This window comes from Haliotis rubra, unplaced genomic scaffold (genome assembly GCF_003918875.1).
Source record: "Haliotis rubra isolate DU_JTF1 unplaced genomic scaffold, ASM391887v1 Scf45, whole genome shotgun sequence".
NCBI classification, from domain to species: Eukaryota; Metazoa; Mollusca; class Gastropoda; order Lepetellida; family Haliotidae; genus Haliotis; species Haliotis rubra.
Genome location: NW_025767135.1, coordinates 493,329 through 517,962, shown reverse-complemented (window position 1 = coordinate 517,962; position 24,634 = coordinate 493,329). Strand labels below are relative to the sequence as shown.

Genomic DNA, 24,634 nt, shown 5'->3' with positions numbered 1-24,634 from the left:
ATTGTTCCTTATGTGGATACTGATGGAAACATTCCTTGAACAAGGTAACGGCCTGATATTATTGCTCTAAATTTAGTCGGTTTTAATTTTATTATTTGTATTTTGTATTTATTCATTTGTTGTAGCATCCAACTGAATCATTACACTTCATTTTTTTCGCCGTGAAGTGCGATGAGACCGACAACATACACTGTCAAGGTGTGTGTGAAATATGATACACGTTGGCAATCTATAAAATGTCTAGATATTGCAGTCATGTTATAAATTCACTAAATACAGATCGTGTACTTTTTATGAAGTTCCGAAATGCATAAAATATTTTAATACATTAATTAGGATGATAAGACAAATATATAAAGACGTACATTGACTGCGGAGTTTTTTTTCAGTCCTAACATATTTTACCACTGGCAGATGAAGTTCAACATCAAACTGGTTTCATTTGTTATCATAATAATGAACATGGAAATATTAATAAGTAAAAAACATATCATCTTTGTTGATCAATGTCAAGTTATACATATCATACATATACATAATAATGAACATGGAAATATTAATAAGTAAAAAAGATATCATCTTTGTTGATCAATGTCAGGTTATACATATCATTCATATACTACAAACTGCGCTTGCGGGTGACGCAGCAGAGATCGCAACCCAGTCAAGAATTCCGGGATATTATCCGGGTACTCGCGGGGGTAACACAATAACAAAAGCAACAACCAGTCCCAGTGAAAAGCTCTAGATCAGGGTCCCTTTAAGTCGCTTTTAGCAATTGTCAAGCAATATCAGGGCAGTTGACATTTGACATGGGCTTCGCACATTGTACCTATTTGGGAAATCGAACCTGGCGAGCGGGCACTTGAACCACTCGGTAATCTTACCGCCCCAGTTTTTGTATGGGTTCTCGTCGATGTCCCCGCTGACGATGGTCTGCATGTTATCGAATCTAGACCAGACAATCCAGTGACTGACATCATGAGCATCAATCGAATGACAACCATCGTATTTTCATTGGTTTAACGTAACCATAATATAAGGATATTACTTTAATGCTTTTAGTGAATGCATCGTATATCGAAACGGTCATAATGTACATATAATAATACTACTTTATTGCCCGACAAAGGAATTCCTTTTACAACAGTGAGGCATACAGCATGGTTAAAACAAATTAAGCAAAGAACAACGATCACCTTAAACACACAGATAAACATATGTAAAAATGTCAAATCATTTACTCTTTATAAACAACAGATATGTTCAATTATAGTGACTGTTTGTTTCTCAACCCATATATTTGTTGTTCAATACTTTGATATATACGACCAGATATATAGGTGGAACAAGTTTTTCGTTGTTGTTTTGGTTTAAGGTTTGTTGGTAAGCAGTTAGTTTTGATTTAGTTTTAGTGCATATTTGTTGTATGGTGTAAAAAATATTAGTTGGGTTGGAAAAATGGGGACGGGGTTTTGTGTACCTTCTGTGCTTTATGTCCTGTTTAACTGACAGATCGATAAAAATACTGTACTAATGTGTGGCTACGTGGTACACTATTAAGAGTGACCGCAATATATTGATATTTTAACGTAACAGTGCATGTCAATGTTGCAATAAGAAATATGAGTAAATTGAAGTGACAAAGTGGACTATTAGTCACGGTAAAGAGATATTATGCAATCATACAATAGACATGTATAACCGCAACAAAAAGATGAAGTTCCGCACTCCATCGACACCTGGCTATGGTCTGTGCACTATTACAAACACTGGCACCTAGCGGGTTTTCAATACCGAGATATTGATTCAGTGTAAGTGCTGATGATGTTGTTTTGCCCATTGCATCATTATCAAGTATGGGATACGACATCTGTGCGGCGTTCACTTGTAATAATCGAACAGATGTGATATACACACAGATAACATTGTCAGCTCTATCGGCAACACTGACAGTTAGTATATCACATGGAGTAGAAACATAGTTCCATTGAAATTATATTAATATCGTTTCAATCCGCATTTTTTACTCCATGAATCCATGTTTTGGGTGTTCATCTATAATACATACTATTTTAGGGAACAAATCCTAATCAAAATGTCCTTAAAATATTCACGCACTCATAACATATTAACTATCAGACAAAAGAAAGAATAGACTTAAAAACAGGATTTGACAAAACAACACAAAACTTTACTAGGCGGAATAGGGCGAAACACTACAAGCAGATCGTGTTCTTACTGTAGTGAGCGAGTATGGTTTTACGCCGCTTTTAGCAATATTCCAGCAACATCAAGGCAGGGAACACCAGGTAGGGCTTCACACATTGTACCCATATGGGGATCGAACCCGGGTCTTCGACGTGACGAGCGTACGGTTTAACCACTAGGCTACCCCACCGCCCCTTACAACTCTTACTGTAATATCACATAACAAAAACAATGGATTCATATATCTATTCCTTGTTTTGTCATGTTTTAACCTCCATCGTAGTGTAGAGTTGTTAAGTTCCTACGCCAGTAGATACATTTAGTCATACAGACTTGCATTTGCACTTAGGGTCCTTACTGACTGATTACTTTCTATACGTTCCGTGCCGATTTGCAGGGCAGGCAGATGTTTGACATTAAACACAAAGCACTCTCTCAGCCTTGAGCTCACAATCGGGAAAATAATTGGGTTTTTTAGGTTAAACTTTGAGCAGATAGTAATAATGATAATAATAATGAGTATAACTCGATTCTAAAATAAAAGCTTGAGTATCCGTCACTCTCACTGTGCTACTGTCTATAAACGAAATTGGGTTTTTACTGATGATAGCAAGTACAGGGAGCATCATGTACGGTTACGGTGGCTAAATTCTCTTCCATTTTAATCATAATTCGTTAAAAAAAAGAATACAAGTTTTCCTCCTTTCGCGTGGACAATGCGTAATGGATGTCCGATATCAACTCAGTCAGTATCCCTATTACTGGCCGTTTTCTCAACAAGGTGACACAAGTTATCTCCCTTTTATTTTACTCGTACCGTGAGACTGACTCATTGAAAATGCACTCATAGATGTGGAAAATATGCGTCGCGCATGTTTTGGGTTGAGTAATCGGGTTTAACACCTTTTTCAACAATAGTCCTATATAATAGTCAGCTTAACGTTGGAGGAAAATCCTAAGTAATACAGATCTCAGACGTATTCCACTTGAAACCTAAGCACGGTATGTTTCTGACAAACCTGGCAAAATAATCGGGACGACCCGCGAGTTGAACCCACAATTATAGGTTCCTAGCGTGCCCAAGGGACGCAACCCTGCACCGCGAATTGCGGCACCTTAGATCACTAGTCTACCCTTGTCTCCACGCATGCCATGGACGATACGGGAGTATGTACAGGTACAGTTTACCAAGTGCACACTGACGATGAACACCTGACAGCAACGTGCATTGCAGTGTTACATGATTCTTTCACCACGCGCATCTAATGTTGTTTCCGCGACATCTAAAACTGCACGTGCAACGGCTTGTTTCATTCCGACATAGGTGTGGCTGTTTGTGTTTGGCTCCTCATCAGCTTTAATTTTTTTATGTCAGACAAAGAACCCCAAAAGCGCATTTTCGTCAAAATAATACTAACCGCACCCTTATGCATTATAAGTCACAAACACATTCTCTCTCGATCTGTCGTCGTGATATAATTGTTCTTCGCTCTGCACTTAAACCTCCATCCAAGCACAGTGAGAAATCTCACGCGTAAATGTCTTGTGCCACACAGTACCTACTAGTGGTGGTCCGAAATAATTGAAATAATCGAAGATTGGTCGCAGTGACTAAACGACCAAGCAATCGAACATGTTTTCTCATAATCGAACGCAACCAGTCTTGGAACACTTGTTGCATCAACAATATTTTTCACAAGGTTGCTTTTGTCTGTGTCATTAAATTTACATTTCATAAGCACAACAAGCTCGTTCCAAGTCATGATTGAATTTATCTAAAGAATCCAGGAAGTCTGTGTTCCTTACATACTAATAATCCTTTAAATATGCAAAATTTGCAAATGGATTTTGTTTAATTGGCAAAAAAAACGAAAATACTACATGTTTTTTCTTTACTTTTTACAAAGACAACAGGAACATTTGATAAATGATGCTAACCAATTATTTTCGATGATTGATCGGTTGTAATGGACCAATCATCAATTATGAGATTTTAACCAATTCCCAACACTAGAACATACAACCCCTCAGAGGTTTCAGCCATGCCGATCGTTCTTTTTTCACCTTAAACATGAATTCTGATTAGCTGAAACCGATTTCATCATTTTACATTACTGTAACCCGCTCAAATTGCCGAACTGTTGACATTACATTGACACCATACCAACCGCAATATTGTATCTCAAATTACCTATGTCATTCCATGAATATTTTACGATTATTTCCGAATGTAAGAGATCAAGGGAGAAGTTGGGAAGCAAGAAACACACGATTCTTTAACATATTTAATACCGATGGGGATATATTATGTCAAATCATTATATGACCAGGCTTAAAAAACTATTTTCAAATATAGCGCTTTATATGTACACTGAAAGGAAGAAACGCTTTTTATCGTATCATCACATAGACGTCATCATTAGGTATGTACATGTATTATTATTTGATATGTTATTGGGGGCGGTGGGGTAGTCTAGTGGTTAAAGCGTTGGCTCGTCACGCCGAAGACCCGGGTTCGAATCCCCACATGGGTACAATGAGTGAAGCCCATTTCTGGTGTCCCCCGCCGTGATATTGCTGGAATATTGCTAAAAGCGGCGTAAAACCAAACTCAGTCAGTGATATGTTATTATTTGAAGGGTTCAGAGCATAATGATATAGGAGTTTGCAGTCTTTCTTGATAACGAATTATTAAACAAATACTCGAAGTGCTCTTAAAGTGGAAATAATTATTGACTAAAGCGCTCCTTAAATATTTGCATGCATTCCGTATTTGGGTCTGCTGGGAAACGTCCATCTTGGTGACGTGCAAACTGAGGTAATACACCCTCGATTATCCAGTTTAATATACCCCTGTTATAATGAATGATGTCTGATTGATCTGGTTCAGGGAATGCATCACAACAGGCTGGAAACATGACCCGCTGAAGAATCGGTGAAATGCGCAGAACTGTGTAATGTCATGAGTGTGATACTGGAGCCTCCAGACGAGCATTTTATATATAAAATAACAATGTGTCGTCCCGTGTTAATGACACAGCCAGATATCACATGATATACTACCCATGAAAAGTTTAGACTCACTAGTGTAAACTAGATTTTGCAAAATATTCTATACAGTTTAAGGGTACTGTTTACACATGAACCGATGTATGGTAAAACAAATTCGTAACTTTGAAACGATTATGATCATGAGTTCAAGAAATCATGAAACTGAGTGAAAATTGGCGAATTCTTAACAAAACTTTACACCAAAACGCAGCTGTTCACATGCACGATATTTGCACATGCTTTTCAGAAAACTGATGCATGGTCTTCGTGCAATTCATCTGCTTATGGTTTGCAGATGGGTCCCCTAAGTTAGTGGAGAAATTCATCTTTGATGTAACCGTATATATGCATAACATATAGTGAGTGCTTTAAGTGAGTCTAAATTATTTGGGGTGGTGGGGTGGGGTGGCCTAGTGGTTAACCGTCCGCTCGTCACGACGAAGGCCCGGGTTCGATTCCCCCACATGGGTACAATATGTGAAGCCCATTTCTGGTGTCCTCCGCCGTGATATTGCTGGAATATTGCTAAAAAGCGGCATAAAACCATACTCACTCACTCTACATGGGCACAATGTGTGAAGCCCATTTGTGGTGCCCCCCGCCGTGATATTGCTGGAATATTGCAAAAAGCGGCGTAAAACCAAACTCACTCACTCACTCTAAATTATTTATTTTTAAACTTTTGATGGGTAGTGTAGAATAACATGCCAATACACCAGAATCTTGAAGAGAAAATGTATGCATTTCATTGAGAATCGGTATACCAAGTGGTTTATGTCAACTGTGCATATTTGTTTTCAGAAAATAGTCAGTAAATAGTAATACTTACAGCAGCGCAATAGCGTTTCCCAACAGGATGTTTGGACGTACTGACGAATATACAGAGCCGATGTCACATTCAAACTGGTTAAATATATGTAGTTTCAGTCTCGTAATTAATAGTTAAATTTTAAAGATAAAGCTTATTTCTTTTACTTTTATCAAAAAAACACAGAGGCCCTCAGATGTTATATTGAATGAGTGAGTAGGCTTTTACGCCGCTTTTAGCAATATTCCAGCAATATCACGGCGGGGGGGACATCAGAAATGGGATTCACACATTGTACCCATGTGGGGAATCGAACCTGGGTCTTCGGCGTGACGAGCCAACGCTTTAACCACTTGGCTACCAACATATGATAACCGGAGTGTCATGTTTTGGAGAAGACATTTAAGGGAAGAAAGGGTTTGGTTTATCATTTTATCTATTTCTGTGTTTTGAAGTAATAGTCCATGGGCCAGATGCCAGAAATAGTGGTTGTCGGTACCAGATGGAGGCGCTAAATAACATTATGTTTTATTGAAGTATGATATGATACGTTATGCTTGAAATATGATAGACATCTGTATTAGGCAGCGTTTTAAACAAAATAGATGTAACAAATGGGTACCCTAATTATGGAATCTGGTGTCCCCCGCCGTGATATTGCTGGAATCTTGCTAAAAGCGGCGTAAAACTTAACTCACTCACTCACTATTTATGGAATCCAGAAGATTTATTACGCGTCCAAGTATGATAGAGTGTACATTATCTATATTTAAAGCCGACATATGGTATATTCATGATACAACACACCTATGTAAGCACGGCTTGTGTTTACAGATATGCCGAAACACTCGTAATCTATATAGTAAACACACGCACGATGTTCTCCGTGGCCATGTAACGTGATTGGAACTCATTAGCGTTCCTTCTTTTAGTTGATACATCTTTGATTAATATCATATTCCTGGTCCACGCGACCTCACGATCCAACAATGCGATGACGTAATCAGCCCGAGGGTAGCGTTCTAATCCTACGCGACAATCAGACCGTCACGTGACTTCACAGTTCGGGAGCCCGTCGCCAAGGACGCTATAGCGGCGAAGCTCAGCTCGGACCACGATGTAAACCAACTGCTCGGGAGACCCACGGAAACATGGCTACGGTAAAGGCTGTCGCCCCTCAGGAACCCGAGAGACAGACTCAGGGGGACGGGGCCAAAGGTGACGGGAAGCGCAGGGTGAGGATTCGCCATTCATCTGACTCCCAGGCCTATATCCGGGGCCCCCGACACCCGTGGGAGGTAAGTTGTTATTGCTGTGACAAGTGTTCATTGGGATATAATCATATGAACATATAATATCTTCAAGGTTTCATGTGTATTATAAGAATCAAATATATACATATCGATTTCAAATCTTATACTTTACAAGCAAACAACTAACGATTATATATATATATATATATATGTATGTATGTATGTATGTATGTATGTATGTATGTATGTATGTATGTATGTATGTATGTATGTTATGTAACTGTATGTATGTATGTACAGGATCTGTAAATGTTATGATTAGAATAATAACTGTATCTACAACAATATGTAAATGTTACGAACAGGTAAATAACTGTATCTACATCAAGTGTAACCATTTAAATATCTCGCCATCGTTTAATCATATCATTCATTTCAATCATTATTTTTTCATAATTTCTTTCATTATAAAAGAAAACGTTTCATATGCATGTCCTCAATTTTATAGTTTAATACGTATTGCATGTATTTACTTTGCGTTCAGATAAACGGGGAGTCAGACCAGGTAACACCAGTCTACAGCTGAGTAAACAAACACGTGTATATATGCATCTCACCCCAGTGCTGCTTCTGTCATAGAGACATAGTAACATCTCGTAGTAACTCATATAGAATGTTATACAACAGATTAACGGTTATCGGATTATATCATAGATTTTCTTTAGCCTGACAAATTTCTTTTGTATGCCTTTGTTAATTTACAAATATTTTCTGTTGTTACGTCATCTTTACATAGAAATGTCTGCATGATTTTCCGTAATTGTACTTTTCATATATTTTTTATTTAGATACGCTGATTAACCGATCTGATATTAATTTATCATATCTTGACAGCTTGGTAATGTCATCGATTTCATGCTGTAATGACGCCGCTGTTATAGCGTTATTTCATATTTCAATATTTTTAATATCAAATCATGTTTTTACATTTCTTTAGAATAGAATGTAAATGTAACTTCCGCATATGTCCAACTGCTTATGACTTAGTAACCCCAACCCCTGACCACACTTTCTCTCGACCCCCAAGACTAGTAGATCGATGGGGTATACCCTACCCTCGCCCTACCTGTCTAGTGCAGTAAATGTTTAGCTTATCATGTCCAAACACTCGAAGGGTAAATTAATTTAACTGCCCACGATTCGAGAGAAGGACTACACGACTGTGTAAATGTTGTCAAACACAAACATTGATATGAATCATCCCAACTTCCACTCGTAGTGCCCGCTTTTCACAGCTTTATCCCGAGGTTCAATGGCGACAGTCTTCTCGCTGGTAGAGCATTAACTGTTATGAACATTTATTGGCAAGTCTATACCGTAGAGTAGCGTTGTTAGCAAATATTCATAATAACCATATACATGTATATATATATCGGTATTCGTGACGTTTATTACCCTTCAAGGGTCACTCTAAACACAGTTTCAATACCTCACAGTTGTAAGTGGTCATAACTGTGACTGGACAGTGTCTGTGTGCTTAACGTAAACAAGCCTGACATGATATCAATATCTTCACAGGCACAGATAGATTCATAAAGCGGCAAATATTTGCAGAAATCACTTGCATTTATACTCATTATATGCACATTTAAATAATATAACAAGCGCACATTCGTACCCATTCCAGTGGAGATAAAAGGTGTCCCTTCTGTGACATACATGCATGCATGCATATATGTGTTCGTATATAGGTGTTAAGTGGAAAGGGCAGTGTACGTAATATGTACTAATCGAATTTTCATTTAAAATTACAATGACATTTTTTTTTCTAAATTTTTCTCGCGATTTTTCATATAACGCTGGGTGCTGAAGTTTCTTAAGATATACCTGCAACAATAATTCATATGCAATGGTGGCTAAAGTAAACATTTTACATATTTCTGAATTAAAAACACTACATTACATATATACGTGAGTGAGTATTGGTTTACGCCGCTTTTAGCAATATTCCAGCAATATCCCGGTGGGACATCTGAAATGGGCTTCACACATTGTACCCATGTGGGGAATCGAACACCATACATGAGAAAGCTTCAGAATGAAATGCTGTGTCATTGAACCCTAGCTGGTAGCCTGCTATATATTTTTGGCCCGCTTGTACAGTGAATTATGCATAGAGCTTGTATCACAGTGCACAAAGATCAGATCCGACACCCAACAAGTGTTCATTTAGCAGCATCTGATCTCGTACACAGACACGACAGTGACGCTTGTGAATAATACATTCGTAATTACTGTATATCTCGCACGGTCCCACAAGCCCGTTATATGACGTGATATGGTAAATCCTGATTATCTGTATGCATTATATAACAGTATGAGAATTGGTAACCTTTGTAACATCAGTGCGTGGGACCAGCTTACCTGTAGACTGACTGACTGACTGACTGAGTTTGGTTTTACGCCGCTTTTAGCAATATTCCAGCAACATCACGGCGGGGGACACCAGAAATGGGCTTCACACATTGTACCCACTTACCTGTAGAGCGTGGGGCTCGTTGCGTTTAGCTCAGTCGTGTACAGGTAAAACTGACGATTGCAGGGATAATGAGCAAAATTCGTTATAGTCTGAATGGTTTCCACAAAAATTTTGAAATGAAAAACACGTGTGAAATATACATACGATTTTTGTCTAGAAACGTAACATTATGCATTTCGGTATAATATAGGCTAGACAATGTATTTGAGAAGAACACGAGAACATTTCATAGCATCAAATTGATACTTTTAAATCCATGTCATTTTTTAGATTTTGCTTGTGATATTTTCCTATGCATTGTTTTCATAATAACTGCTAAAATGCACACAAAAAGAAAATTCGATTAAACAGAATAATGAATTAAAGAACAAATTTCAGACGTAGATGAAAGTGAATATTTTTTTTTAGATTAGAAATTCAAGTACAGTAATGCGAGCAGTGGACATTTTATGACGAAATATCCCAAAACATTAACCCCTAAAGATTACTGACCAAGAGGCACAGGCTCAACAAACATGGGAAAATATGGTTACCTAATATTACTCATGAAACCAGATTTATACACAATGTCACGGATGTTAACTAATGGTGTAACGTTACGTACTGGCAGAGAGGCCACTGCGGCATGGTATCTCAGTGGGCTAGCACTATAAAACCAGCTTCAGTCTGGGCTAGTACAAGCAGCCGCACATACACATACACACGCATGCACGTCGTCATATGAGCGAAATATTCTCAAGCACGACGTTAAACCCAATTTCACCTCACCTCACCTCACTGGCAGAGAGGCGTCAAAACAGTTGAAGCAGTTGTTGGGTTAGTCAAGATTAGACCACGACAACCTAGCGTGGTAACAGAGAGGCAGACCCGGACCACTGATCAGGGTATTATATTGCAGGTATTGTCGGTAGATCGGATCCCAGTCAACCGTTAATTTTCGATTATATAAGTATCGGAATAAAACATTGTCCAGATCTGACCTATAGAGCTACTATTGTTCCGTGTGTTTTGTATAGAGAGTGCCTTATTAAGTGTTAAACATAGGTACTTGAGTCTTCTCACGATCTACTGTTTTGACATGATGCAGAGTCACCTGTTTTCGTGTAGTCTACCTGATAACAGACATCTATAGTAAGGACGTACGACAGGTGTACTGTAGTGTGAATAGTTTGTCTCATACTCCCTGAACTGCATAATTTTCCCTTCCCCAGCCCTTTCTGCAGTGCTAAAGCCCTACATGAAGCAAGGGGCGGTGGGGTAGTCTAGTGGTTAAAGCGTTGGCTCGTCACGCCGAAGACCCGGGTTCGAATCCCCACATGGGTACAATGAGTGAAGCCCATTTCTGGTGTCCCCCGCCGTGATATTGCTGGAATATTGCTAAAAGCGGCGTAAAACCAAACTCAGTCAGTCAGTACATGAAGCAACTCTAGATTTCCTCAGGTCTAAATCTCCTATTTCACTGTGTCTCCTTTAAGTTTAAAAGGAATTGTTTCTATCAAATTAGGGGCGTTGGGGTAGCCTAGTGTTTAAAGCGTTCGCTCGTCACGCCGAAGGTCAGGGTTCGATTCCCCACATGGGTACAGTGTGTGAAGCACATTGGTATTGCTGGAATATTGCTAAAAAGCGGCGTAAAACCAAACTCACTCAATCATTCTATCAACATTATATACATTCGGAGACTAAGAGTTAGACTATTGTGTGAACTGCTGGTATCTTTATAGCTTCATAACAACCTAACTTGGCCATCTCGTACTTGTCTGTCTCCTTGACTCTAGATGATAAAATAAGACAGGAATTCTCAACCGTTGAATGATTTGGCAAACCAAGATTAAGCATTGCTGGGCATTGGTCTGATTTGGCATTTCGTAGGTATATACTTCTTAAATTTGGTTGTTTATGGCACAACTAAATGTTATGTTTCGTACTTTGATTTTTGTTGGTAAAATACTTTATTTTTCTTTATAAGTCTAAATAGAAAGCGAAATTAAAGCAAAATTGGGAAACAGTGACATATGTTTTGTTTAAAAACGAATTTTGTTTTCGTTTATGAAATCCCGCGCACAAAGTATGTGAAGTACAGACATGTATATGCCATGTTACAGGTAAGATATGTTTGGGATTACACTTTCTTAGAAAAGTAAAGATTCTCCTACGTGTTACCTGTCTGATTTTGTGAACTGTTTCAACACTGTCTTGACATGCCCGGTTTGATTCTGGGCAATATGTGTTTGTTCAGTTGTTAAACGCCCACTTAGCAATATTCCAGCTATATCACTGGCGGTCTGTAAATAATCCGACCAAAACCAGACAGAGCAGTTGTCATTATAAACGACGTCACGCGCCGTCGAGGTCAGTGAAACATTATTATCACGTCGCCAAGCCTAATCACCCAATCCACTTAGTCTCTGACCACAAGCACCAATCTACCCGTTTACCTGCAGGATCCTTGCAGGATTGGGATATCCATTATACGTTGTTATGCAATGCTGAAAATGCCACAAACTCGCCTTCCCTAGCAACGCTTTGGCTTGTCGCATCGACCCTACTGAGTTAGCGTAACACTTGCACGTCTCCCGGCAAAACCAAACACCCAGATCAATAACAATTTCTACCTGCTTTGTTTCGGGTGTTGATTTGAAAGAACTGAGATATACTCTTGAAGTGTTGTATCATGTTGTATGGAAATATTTGGTAGAAGCAATACTTGTAACCACATACACATATTAAAACCAGACGTATGTTAAAAAGCAGCGTTGACGGTAGTTTTATTGCCTTGAACACGAGAGGAATGGATACCTGTGGAAGGTAATCAATCGTGTCAATATGTACTAATCGAATTTTCAATTAAAATTACAATTACATTTTTTTCTAAATTTTTCTCGCGATTTTTCATATAACGCTGGGTGCTGATGTTTTTTAAGATATACCTGCAACAATAATTCATATGCATTGGTGGCTAAAGTAAACATTTTACATATTTCTGAATTAAAAACACTACATTACATATATACGTGAGTGAGTATTGGTTTACGCCGCTTTTAGCAATATTCCAGCAATATCCCGGGGGGACACCTGAAATGGGCTTCACACATTGTACCCATGTGGGGAATCGAACACCATACATGAGAAAGCTTCAGAATGAAATGCTGTGTCATTGAACCCTAGCTGGTAGCCTGCTATATATTTTTGGCCCGCTTGTACAGTGAATTATGCATAGCGCTTGTATCACAGTGCACAGAGATCAGATCCGACACCCAACAAGTGTTCATTTAGCAGCATCTGATCTCGTACACAGACACGACAGTGACGCTTGTGAATAATACATTCGTAATTACTGTATATCTCGCACGGTCCCACAAGCCCGTTATATGACGTGATATGGTAAATCCTGATTATCTGTATGCATTATATAACAGTATGAGAATTGGTAACCTTTGTAACATCAGTGCGTGGGACCAGCTTACCTGTAGACTGACTGACTGACTGACTGAGTTTGGTTTTACGCCGCTTTTAGCAATATTCCAGCAACATCACGGCGGGGGACACCAGAAATGGGCTTCACACATTGTACCCACTTACCTGTAGAGCGTGGGGCTCGTTGCGTTTAGCTCAGTCGTGTACAGGTAAAACTGACGATTGCAGGGATAATGAGCAAAATTCGTTATAGTCTGAATGGTTTCCACAAAAATTTTGAAATGAAAAACACGTGTGAAATATACATACGATTTTTGTCTAGAAACGTAACATTATGCATTTCGGTATAATATAGGCTAGACAATGTATTTGAGAAGAACACGAGAACATTTCATAGCATCAAATTGATACTTTTTAAATCCATGTCATTTTTTAGATTTTGCTTGTGATATTTTCCTATGCATTGTTTTCATAATAACTGCTAAAATTTACACAAAAAGAAAAATCGATTAAACAGAATAATGAATTAAAGAACAAATTTCAGACGTAGATAAAAGTGAAATTGTATATTTCAGATTAGAAATTCAAGTACAGTAATGCGAGCAGTGGACATTTTATGACGAAATATCCCAAAACATTAACCCCTAAAGATTACTGACCAAGAGGCACAGGCTCAACAAACATGGGAAAATATGGTTACCTAATATTACTCATGAAACCAGATTTATACACAATGTCACGGATGTTACCTAATGGTGTAACGTTACGTACTGGCAGAGAGGCCACTGCGGCATGGTATCTCAGTGGGCTAGCACTATAAAACCAGCTTCAGTCTGGGCTAGTACAAGCAGCCGCACATACACATACACACGCATGCACGTCGTCATATGAGCGAAATATTCTCAAGCACGACGTTAAACCCAATTTCACCTCACCTCACCTCACTGGCAGAGAGGCGTCAAAACAGTTGAAGCAGTTGTTGGGTTAGTCAAGATTAGACCACGACAAACTAGCGTGGTAACAGAGAGTCAGACCCGGACCACTGATCAGGGTATTATATTGCAGGTATTGTCGGTAGATCGGATCCCAGTCAACCGATAATTTTCGATTATATAAGTATCGGAATAAAACATTGTCCAGATCTGACCTATAGAGCTACTATTGTTCCGTGTGTTTTGTATAGAGAGTGCCTTATTACGTGTTAAGCACGGGTACTTGAGTCTTCTCACGATCTACTGTTTTGACATGATGCCAGAGGGACCTGTTTTCGTGTAGTCTACCTGATAACGGACATCTATAGTAAGGACGTACGACAGGTGTACTGTAGTGTGAATAGTTTGTCTCATACTCCCTGAACTGCATAATTTTCCCTTCCCCAGCCCTTTCTGCAGTGCTAAAGCCCTACATGAAGCAAGGGGCGGTGGGGTAGTCTAGTGGTTAAAGCGTTGGCTCGTCACGCCGAAGACCCGGGTTCGAATCCCCACATGGGTACAATGAGTGAAGCCCATTTCTGGTGTCCCCCGCCGTGATATTGCTGGAATATTGCTAAAAGCGGCGTAAAACAAACTCAGTCAGTCAGTCAGTACATGAAGCAACTCTAGAGGTCTTTCCTCAGGTCTAAATCTCCTATCTCACTGTGTCTCTTCTAAATTTAAAAGGAATTGTTTCTATCAAAATTAGGGGCGTTGGGGTAGCCTAGTGTTTAAAGCGTTCGCTCGTCACGCCGAAGGTCAGGGTTCGATTCCCCACATGGGTACAGTGTGTGAAGCACATTGGTATTGCTGGAATATTGCTAAAAAGCGGCGTAAAACCAAGCTCACTCACTCATTCTATCAAAATTATATACATTCAGAGACTAAGAGTTAGCCTATTGTGTGAACTGCTGGTATCTTTATATGTTTATAGCTTCATAACAACCTAACTTGGCCATCTCGTACTTGTCTGTCTCCTTGACTCTAGATGATAAATTAAGACAGGAATTCTCAACCGTTGAATGATTTGGCAAGCCAAGATTAAGCATTGCTGGGCATTGCTCTGATTTGGCATTTCGTAGGTATATACTTCTTGTGTAACACTTAAATTTCGTTGTTTATGGCACAACTAAATGTTATGTTTCGTACGTTTCTAAATTCCAGTTTTAGTTTCTTTGATTTTTGTTGGTAAAATACTTTATTTTTCTTTATAAGTCTAAATAGAAAGCGAAATTAAAGCAAAATTAGGAAACAGTGACATATGTTTTGTTTAAAAACCGAATTTTGTTTTCGTTTATGAAAGCCCGCGCACAAAGTATGTGAAGTACAGACATGTATATGCCATGTTACAGGTAAGATATGTTGTATTTGGGATTACACTTTCTTAGAAAAGTAAAGATTCTGCTACGTGTTACCTGTCTGATTTTGTGAACTGTTTCAACACTGTCTTGACATGCCCGGTTTGATTCTGGGCAATATGTGTTTGTTCAGTTGTTAAACGCCCACTCAGCAATATTCCAGCTATATCACTGGCGGTCTGTAAATAATCCGACCAAAACCAGACAGAGCAGTTGTCATTATAAACGACGTCACGCGCCGTCGAGGTCAGTGAAACATTATTATCACGTCGCCAAGCGTAATCACCTAATCCACTTAGTTTCTGACCACAAGCACCAATCTACCCGTTTACCTGCAGGATCCTTGCAGGATTGGGATATCCATTATACGTTGTTATGCAATGCTGAAAATGACCCAAACTCGCCTACCCTAGCAACGCTTTGGCTTGTCACATCGACCCTACTGAGTTAGCGTAACACTTGCATGTCTCCCGGCAAAACCAAACACCCAGATCAATAACAATTTCTACCTGCTTTGTTTCGGGTGTTGATTTGAAAGAACTGAGATATATTCTTGAAGTGTTGTATCATTCGTATGGAAATATTTGGTAGAAGCAATACTTGTAATCACATACTTGTAAAACCAGACGTATGTTAAAAAAACAGCGTTGACCGTAGTTTTATTGCCTTGAACACGAGAGGAATGGATACCCGTGAAAGGTAATCAATCGTGTCTCGGTCAATAAATAATCAATGACCGTTTGCATTATGTTTCTATGTCCACAGAGACACATTAATTGTCGGCATCGTCAGATGAGGTGAGGTGAAATTGGGTTTAACGTCGTACTTGAGAATATTTCGCTCATATGACGACGTGCATGCGTGTGTATGTGTATGTGCGGCTGCTTGTACTAGCCCAGACTGAAGCTGGTTTTATAGTGCTAGCCCACTGAGATACCATGCCGCAGTGAAGCATGAATACCCCACTCAGACACAGTATACTGACTCCGAGCCGACCAGTCCTTGTTGTACCCATTAATGTCGAGCGCCAGGCAGGGACCAACAAGTACCATATTTTAACGTCTTTTGGTATGACGCGGTCGGGGATCGAACCCGCGACCTTCCGCTCTCCGGGCGGACGCTCTAACCACTACACCACGGAGGCGGTCCGGCATCGTCAGGCGAACTAGGGTACCATTCGTGTAACTGTTTTATGATAGTTTGGTTTGGTTGTTGTTTAACGCCGCACTCAGAAATATTCCAGCTATATGGCGGCGGTCTGCAATAACCAAGTGTGGACCAGACAATCCAGTGATCAACAGCATGAACATCGATCTACTCAATTGGGATACGATGACGTATGTCAACCAAGTCAGGAGCCCTGACCACCCGATCTCGTTAGTCGCCTTTTAAGACAAGCATCTGTTGCTGAAGACCAATTCTAACCTGGATCTTCATAGTGCCAGATTAGATAAGATTTTCGTGCACCCAAAAGCTGTCCCCAAATATGTCCTTTCCTCAACTGATTATGTATTGAGACAAACAAAATAACAGTCCAAGAATTCTGGCCTCGTTCCACAAAGCGATCGTAGTGCTACGACTGTCGTAAGTCTATGTTAAAGTATGGGAGTTACGATCATCTTAGTGCTACGACTGTCGTAAGTCTATGTTAAAGTATGGGAGTTACGATCATCTTAGTGCTACGACTGTCGTAAGTCTATGTTAAAGTATGGGAGTTACGATCACCTTAGCGCTACGACTGTCGTAAGTCTATGTTAAAGTATGGGAGTTACGATCATCTTAGTGCTACGACTGCCGTAAGTCTATGTTAAAGTATGGGAGTTACGATCATCTTAGGGTTACGATCGCTTTGAGGAACGGGGCCCCGCACGCGTGCATTCGTTACATGTTGGGTAATGAGCGATACGTCACTGCGTGGAGCTTGTGTTATGGCGTACATCCACGCAACTGTGGTGTCAAATTGGTTGTTCGGGTCAATACATATAAACATAGGATTTGTACATACCTTGGTTGAGCATACGACTGATATCATATACTGCATGCCTGTATATACGTATAACAATTACACCCATCCACGAAATGCCAATTAAACATGTTATATTATTAATTATATTAATTATTATTTAACATGTAGATTACTAACCATCTACTAATTAGACCTATAACATGCCCTAGCCTGTCCGGTTTTTAAGTATGTTTGTTAAATTAACACCGAACTTTTTGTAAATAATCGAGTCTGGCCAAGACAAACGAATTCATGCACCGAACAGGTCAACGGAACTGACAACCCGAATCTCTCACTACATGCGGTGTCAATGTGCTTGTAATGTCTGGGCATGTATTCCACTCACGGCATAAGTATCCATTTTATATATAAGGGATACAACCGCAATGAGCAATGTTCATTATCCGTGTTGTCTTGTGTATTGCACCTGAGGACAATGTTAAATTCAATTTTTTCTCCAAAGTTCAAATTTGAAAAGGTGCATACTGGTACGTCGACGATACTGTCAGTTTTTCTTCAACAATGTACTCTGTATCATGGTATTACGTCAACAATACTGTCTATTTTACGTCAACAATACTGTCTGATTTACGTCACAAAGTGTGTATTACGTCAACGATACTGTCTGATGTACCTCATCAAGGTTGAGGGGCGGTGGGGTAGCCTAGTGGTTAAAGCGTTGGCTCGTCACGCCGAAGACCCGGGTTCGAATCCCCACATGGGTACAATGTGTGAAGCCCATTTATGGTGTCCCCCGCCGTGATGTTGCTGGAATATTGCTAAAAGCGGCGTAAAACCAAACTCAGTCAGTCAGTCAGTCATCAAGGTTGTATGGATGACGTCAACTATACTGTTTTATGTTAACAATGTAGTGTGTTAACGTCAACAAGGCATTTGTATTACGTCATCACTGCTGTCAGCATTACACGGAGCACTATTCACTCGCTTTTACTATTTGAAAACAGTATGCTACGTTTATATCGAACACGCTTATAACGAACTACTGTATATATCTTAGTCGAATAGCGTATAAGGAACTACGATTCAGAGAAATAAAATCAGTGGTCCTTTGAGTTCGTTATAATTGTAGTTTAACCATCGACATAAATGAAATGGGTGGAAGGTTTGAAACACAAGAGTATCGAACTGTTAATTAATGTGGCTGTATGAGATGTAGATGAAATACTACGAGATGAATAAATAGGATATACCCCAGTTGGATATACTGAATGTATTTCGGTAATCTATAAACCATTTCTTGTTCCTGTACAGAACCGGAAGACCCTGAGTGAACACTATGAAGGGCCAGTTTCCGGCCGGGAGGGCTGGTGGAGGTGCTACATCCGGGTGAGTGTACTTGGTGTGACATGACGTCATAATGGCTGTCATCTGGACAATATGTCTGGAATTGTGGTATACGTCAAATACGTTTAACCATCCCCAGTATGGTCATTTTGTTACGTGGGTATTTCAGTGAATTGCAGTGGATTTGAAGTCTCAAAAGGTTTGCATCATTTCAATCAAAACTCAAGATAGCACACACACGGCACGGTGACCCAGGCTTCGCAGTTTGCTGACCAGAGTTGCGTCGCTTGGTAACGCCAGAATTCTGTGATCATGGGTTCGAATCCCGATTCACACCGATTATGTTACTATGATTGTCAGAACCGCAACGGTGCTATCGCGTTTCATCAAAGTGGTAAATGTCAGACACCTGCATCACTTTCCTTCTTAAGCAGACGCACTGTAGTGTAACTCGAATATTGTTAGCATCCTTTTTGATAACTTCATGCATGTTGAAGTTTACTTTGAATTGTACTAAATTTTACTACTTTCAATTGTCCTAAAATGGAGGCCGACATCAACACTGGTCGCTAACCGCCATCTGTCATCTCAGGCTTCTTAGGGAGAAATCAACATTGGAACTGAAATGACTAGTTTCACTAGTTTGTGACTATCATTTTAAACTACACAATAATTAAGCGGCACTCGGGAAATTTATGTAGAAATACAATAGAGCACCTAATTTCAATTAACCATAAAAATATAATGACAGATTATGAAAAAAAATTCTTTAACTTTTGGTAGTTTGGTTTAGTTTCACTTTTTAGGACCCAAATGTTCCCTCACAGTTATGTGAGCCATATCTGTCAATCATTCTCCAGGAGACGCCGAAACCAGGCAGCTATCAGTCCTCATCCTTCGTAGACGAGCTGAAGCAGCGCCCGAACACATACAGGTTCAAGTCCGATGGCCGGAAGGTCGACCCGCACCCTCACGGGAAGGGCGCCACCCTTTTACCTGGAGCCTATGAGTTCCCAGACTTCATTCATGGGTGAGTTGAACGCTCTGTGGTAGATTCATGTTCGTTTCTAAACTGACGGACTAAAGAAAGTACACCCCTTGCTAGATATGAAACAAATAAGATTTCCTTATGTATTTGACCCGAGTATCATAGTGGGTCTTGGGTATGACGTTTGTAGTGTTTAGATGACACGTATCGGCCTTTAACGTTCTATCACCGTTTGTAATCTTTCGGTCAAATTCAGTTCAAGTGCATTCTTTTTTTGCCCGGCTGCTTGTATTGACTAATTTGTTTGGTATATGGGTGACAGTTTGTTTATCAAAAGAATATACATGTAATTAATGATTTATGCCATAGTTAGTTTCCATGGTTACAGTTTTCAGGTCTGAAAAGAAACCGGCTACTTTTATATTGACTAATTTGTTTGGTATATGGGTGATAGTTTGTTTATCAAAAGGATATACATGTAATTAATGATTTATGCCATAGTTAGTTTCCATGGTTACTGTTTTCAGGTCTGAAAAGAAACCGGCTACTTACAACTTCAAGGCTGCGGGGCGGGACGCCTTTGATGTCCTCAATTTTGGTCTGAAGGACAAAGTATGACGTGTTTTCTTTAACTGTTAACCAGCCTCAGTAACTTGTCTTCATGCCTTGAAACACCGTAAAGCTTTTAAATTATCACCATAAGATATATGTGATGAACACCCTCCTCCTCTCTCCCACAGGACGTGAACGTGTCTCCAACGGCATACGGCACCGAGCAGTACATGACCATCTCCGGCGAAAGAGCCCCTTCCAAGTACGGCTCCCCAATTGTCCGTTATATAGTGTATATATAGTGCAGCTGCACTAGGAACATACAACATCTATACATCGTTATTTTCCTTTTATAACATAAATAACATATGACAAATCAACTTAATAATTCCAGATAAAAATGAAAAATTAGGACAACGAAAGCTTACAGTGTTTTTGTTAAACACCGCAGTCAGCAATATTACAATAAAATTATATTTGTTCATATTAATTCTTTGCATTCCAGGCATTTCATGTTCAAGTCTCAGTCCAGGAGGTTTCCCACCACCTACTTCCGACCAGTAAGTACATCTCCGGTGTGACGAAATGCCAATATACCTGCCCCTAGGGACAGTAGAGATTCTAAACTCACTTACGAATAGTCACAGCCGTGACGAAGAATGTCTTGCAGATAAAAGTAAAGCACATCTATTAACGGTGACACTAACGGTCATCTGGACCAGGTCAAACAGGCTATCCTTGACTCTTTCATACAGGGGCAGTGGGGTAGCCTAGTGGTTAAAGCGTTCGCTCGTCACGCTGAAGACTCGGGTTCGGTTCCCCACATAGGTACACTGTGTGAATCCCATTTCTGGTGTCCCCTAGCCGTGATGAGTGCGGAAGGTCGCGGGTTCGATCCCCGACCGCGTCATACCAAAAGACGTTAAAATATGGTACTTGTTGGTCCCTGCCTGGCGCTCGTTTTTTAATGGGTACAACAAGGACTGGTCGACTCGGAGTCAGTATAATGTGTCTGAGTGGGGTATTCATGCTTCACTGCGGCATGGTATCTCAGTGTGCTAGCACTATAAAACCAGCTTCAGTCTGGGCTAGTACAAGCAGCCGCACATACACATACACACGCATGCACGTCGTCATATGAGCGAAATATTCTCAAGCACGACGTTAAACCCAATTCCACCACCACCACCACCTAGCCGTGATATTAGAGACAAGTGAACGCTTTAACCGCTGGGCAATCCCACCGCCCGTGTTTTGTTGAAGCAATATGGAGAGAAATGACATTCCGAAAAAGTGAAACCTTTCGTGGATACTGGTTAAATTATTGTATTGCGCATGGTCTTTTTGCAGAGAGACGGACCAGGGCCTGGCATGTACGATGCAATGTCCCAGAACCCCCCTCCCCAGCGTCTCCTCCAGTTTCAGATCAAGGACGCCACGGTTCTCCTCCTCCCACACGGTAAGTGTCTCATAATATGGTGTGTCTGTATTTCATAATATGGTGTGTCTGTGTCTCATAATAAGGTGTGTCTGTGTCTCATAATATGGTGTGTCTGTGTCTCATAATATGGTGTGTCTGTGTCTCATAATATGGTGTGTCTGTGTCTCATAATATGGTGTGGTCTGTCTCATAATATGGTGTGTCTGTGTCTCATAATATGGTGTGTCTGTGTCTCATAATATGGTGTGTCTGTGTCTCATAATATGGTGTGTCTGTGTCTCATAATATGTGTCTCATAATATGGTGTCTGTGTCTCATAATATGGTGTGTCTGTGTCTCATAATATGGTGTGTCTGTGTCTCATAATATGTCTCATAATATGTGTCTGTGTCTCATAATATGGTGTGTCTGTGTCTCATAATATGGTGTGTCTGTGTCTCATAATATGTGTGTGTCTCATAATATGGTGTGTCTGTGTCTCATAATATGGTGTGTCTGTGTCTCATAATATGGTGTGTCCGTGTCTCATAATATGGTGTGTCTGTGTCTCATAATATGGTGTGTCTGTATCTCATAATATGGTGTGGTGTGTCTCATAATATGGTGTGTCTCATAATATGGTGTGTCTGTGTCTCATAATATGGTGTGTCTGTGTCTCATAATATGGTGTGTCTGTGTCTCATAATATGGTGTGTCTGTGTCTCATAATATGGTGTGTCTGTGTCTCATAATATGGTGTGTCTGTGTCTCATAATATGGTGTGTCTGTGTCTCATAATATGGTGTGTCTGTGTCTCATAATATGGTGTGTCCGTGTCTCATAATATGGTGTGTCTGTGTCTCATAATATGGTGTGTCCGTGTCTCATAATATGGTGTGTCTGTGTCTCATAATATGGTGTGTCTCTGTGTCTCATAATATGGTGTGTCTGTGTCTCATATATATGTGTGTCTCATGTCTCATAATATGGTGAGTCCGTGTCTCATAATATGGTGTGTCTGTGTCTCATAATATGGTGTGTCCGTGTCTCATAATATGGTGTGTCTGTGTCTCATAATATGGTGTGTCCGTGTCTCATAATATGGTGTGTCTGTGTCTCATAATATGGTGTGTCTGTGTCTCATAATATGGTGAGTCTGTGTCTCATAATATGGTGTCTGTCCGTGTCTCATAATATGGTGAGTCTGTGTCTCATAATATGGTGTGTGTGTCTCATAATATGGTGTGTGTCTCATAATATGGTGTGTCTGTGTCTCATAATATGGTGTGTCCGTGTCTCATAATATGGTGTGTCCGTGTCTCATAATATGGTGTGTCTGTGTCTCATAATATGGTGTGTCTGTGTCTCATAATATGGTGTGTCTGTGTCTCATAATATGGTGAGTCCGTGTCTCATAATATGGTGTGTCTGTGTCTCATAATATGGTGTGTCTGTGTCTCATAATATGCACAGTGTGGTGTGTCTGTGTCTCATAATATGGTGTGTCTGTGTCTCATAATATGGTGAGTCCGTGTCTCATAGCATGGTGAGTCCATGTCTCGCACACAGTGAGACAGTGTTTCACACATGGTGATTCAGTTTCTCTCACATATGGTGACTCAAACGTGATACCAAACATGGTTAGTTAGTGTTTCACCCGACTCGATTGCCCTAAACAGGGTGAGTTTGTATGTTACACACGATAAGTGAGTCTCTTTCACACAGTGGCTCTGTATCTCATTTGCTCACCAACGATGAATGAGAATGAGCCAGTTTCTTACACATGGTGCGTGGCTTTCCTTCATGCGATGTGTCAGTATATCACAGGGTAAGGCAGTATCACACAGATGGTGAGTCAGTATCTCACAGAGGGTGAGTCAGTATCTCAGACTCTCTCACATGGTACGTCAGTATTTGGGTCAGCCATTGTCTCCGAATCCGTCTGTGTCACATTTGCTATTTCTGACACCAAAATGCGATAGCTCTCAGAATGACTACGTTTGACGTAAACCTCAGTATACCGAGATATCGTTATATTTGATAACGGCGTCCCTACTAAGATTATCCCTCCTATTTTCTCCACAGAAAATCCCTGGCCCGGGAACATACGACAAGACCTTCCAGCACCCGATGAAACCGACCATCAGCAAGATGGGCAGGCAATATGGACTGTTCTTCACCAGCGCGTTCCAGGCGTGATTGTGTCCAAACACTATTCCATACATCAGTTATCGTTCTGTACACAGTATCCCATGCACTATTTATAGAAACTGGATTCCATACAGCTTACATATGTCCAAACAGGATTCCATACATTGTTTACATGTGTCCAAACAGGATTCCATACATTGTTTATGTGTCCAAACAGGATTCCATACATTGTTTATATGTGTCCAAACAGGATTCCATACATTATTTACAAGTATCCAAACAGGATTCCATACATACCTTGTTTACATGTGTCCAAACAGGATTCCATACCTTGTTTATATGTGTCCAAACACATTGTTTATTCCATACATATATGTGTCCAAACAGGATTCCATACATTATTTACAAGTATCCAAACAGGATTCCATACCTTGTTTATATGTGTCCAAACAGGATTCCATACCTTGTTTATGTGTCCAAACAGGATTCCATACCTTGTTTACAAGTATCCAAACAGGATTCCATACATTGTTTATATGTGTCCAAACAGGATTCCATACCTTGTTTACATGTGTCCAAACAGGATTGTTTGCATGTGTATTGTTATT

General features: G+C 40.0%; 1 protein-coding gene across 1 annotated transcript; it reads left to right on the top strand.

Moving 5' to 3' along the window:
- Window positions 1–7,141: 7,141 nt before the first annotated feature.
- LOC124289870 (protein STPG4-like) lies at window positions 7,142–24,167 on the top strand. The gene is given in 10 exon segments (XM_046726546.1): window positions 7,142–7,368; window positions 7,868–7,888; window positions 18,883–18,957; window positions 19,776–19,945; window positions 20,431–20,515; window positions 20,644–20,717; window positions 20,961–21,015; window positions 21,806–21,856; window positions 21,858–21,914; window positions 23,961–24,167. Coding segments are annotated over 10 exon segments (849 nt in total). The 5' UTR covers window positions 7,142–7,221; the 3' UTR covers window positions 24,075–24,167.
- Window positions 24,168–24,634: the final 467 nt, after the last annotated feature.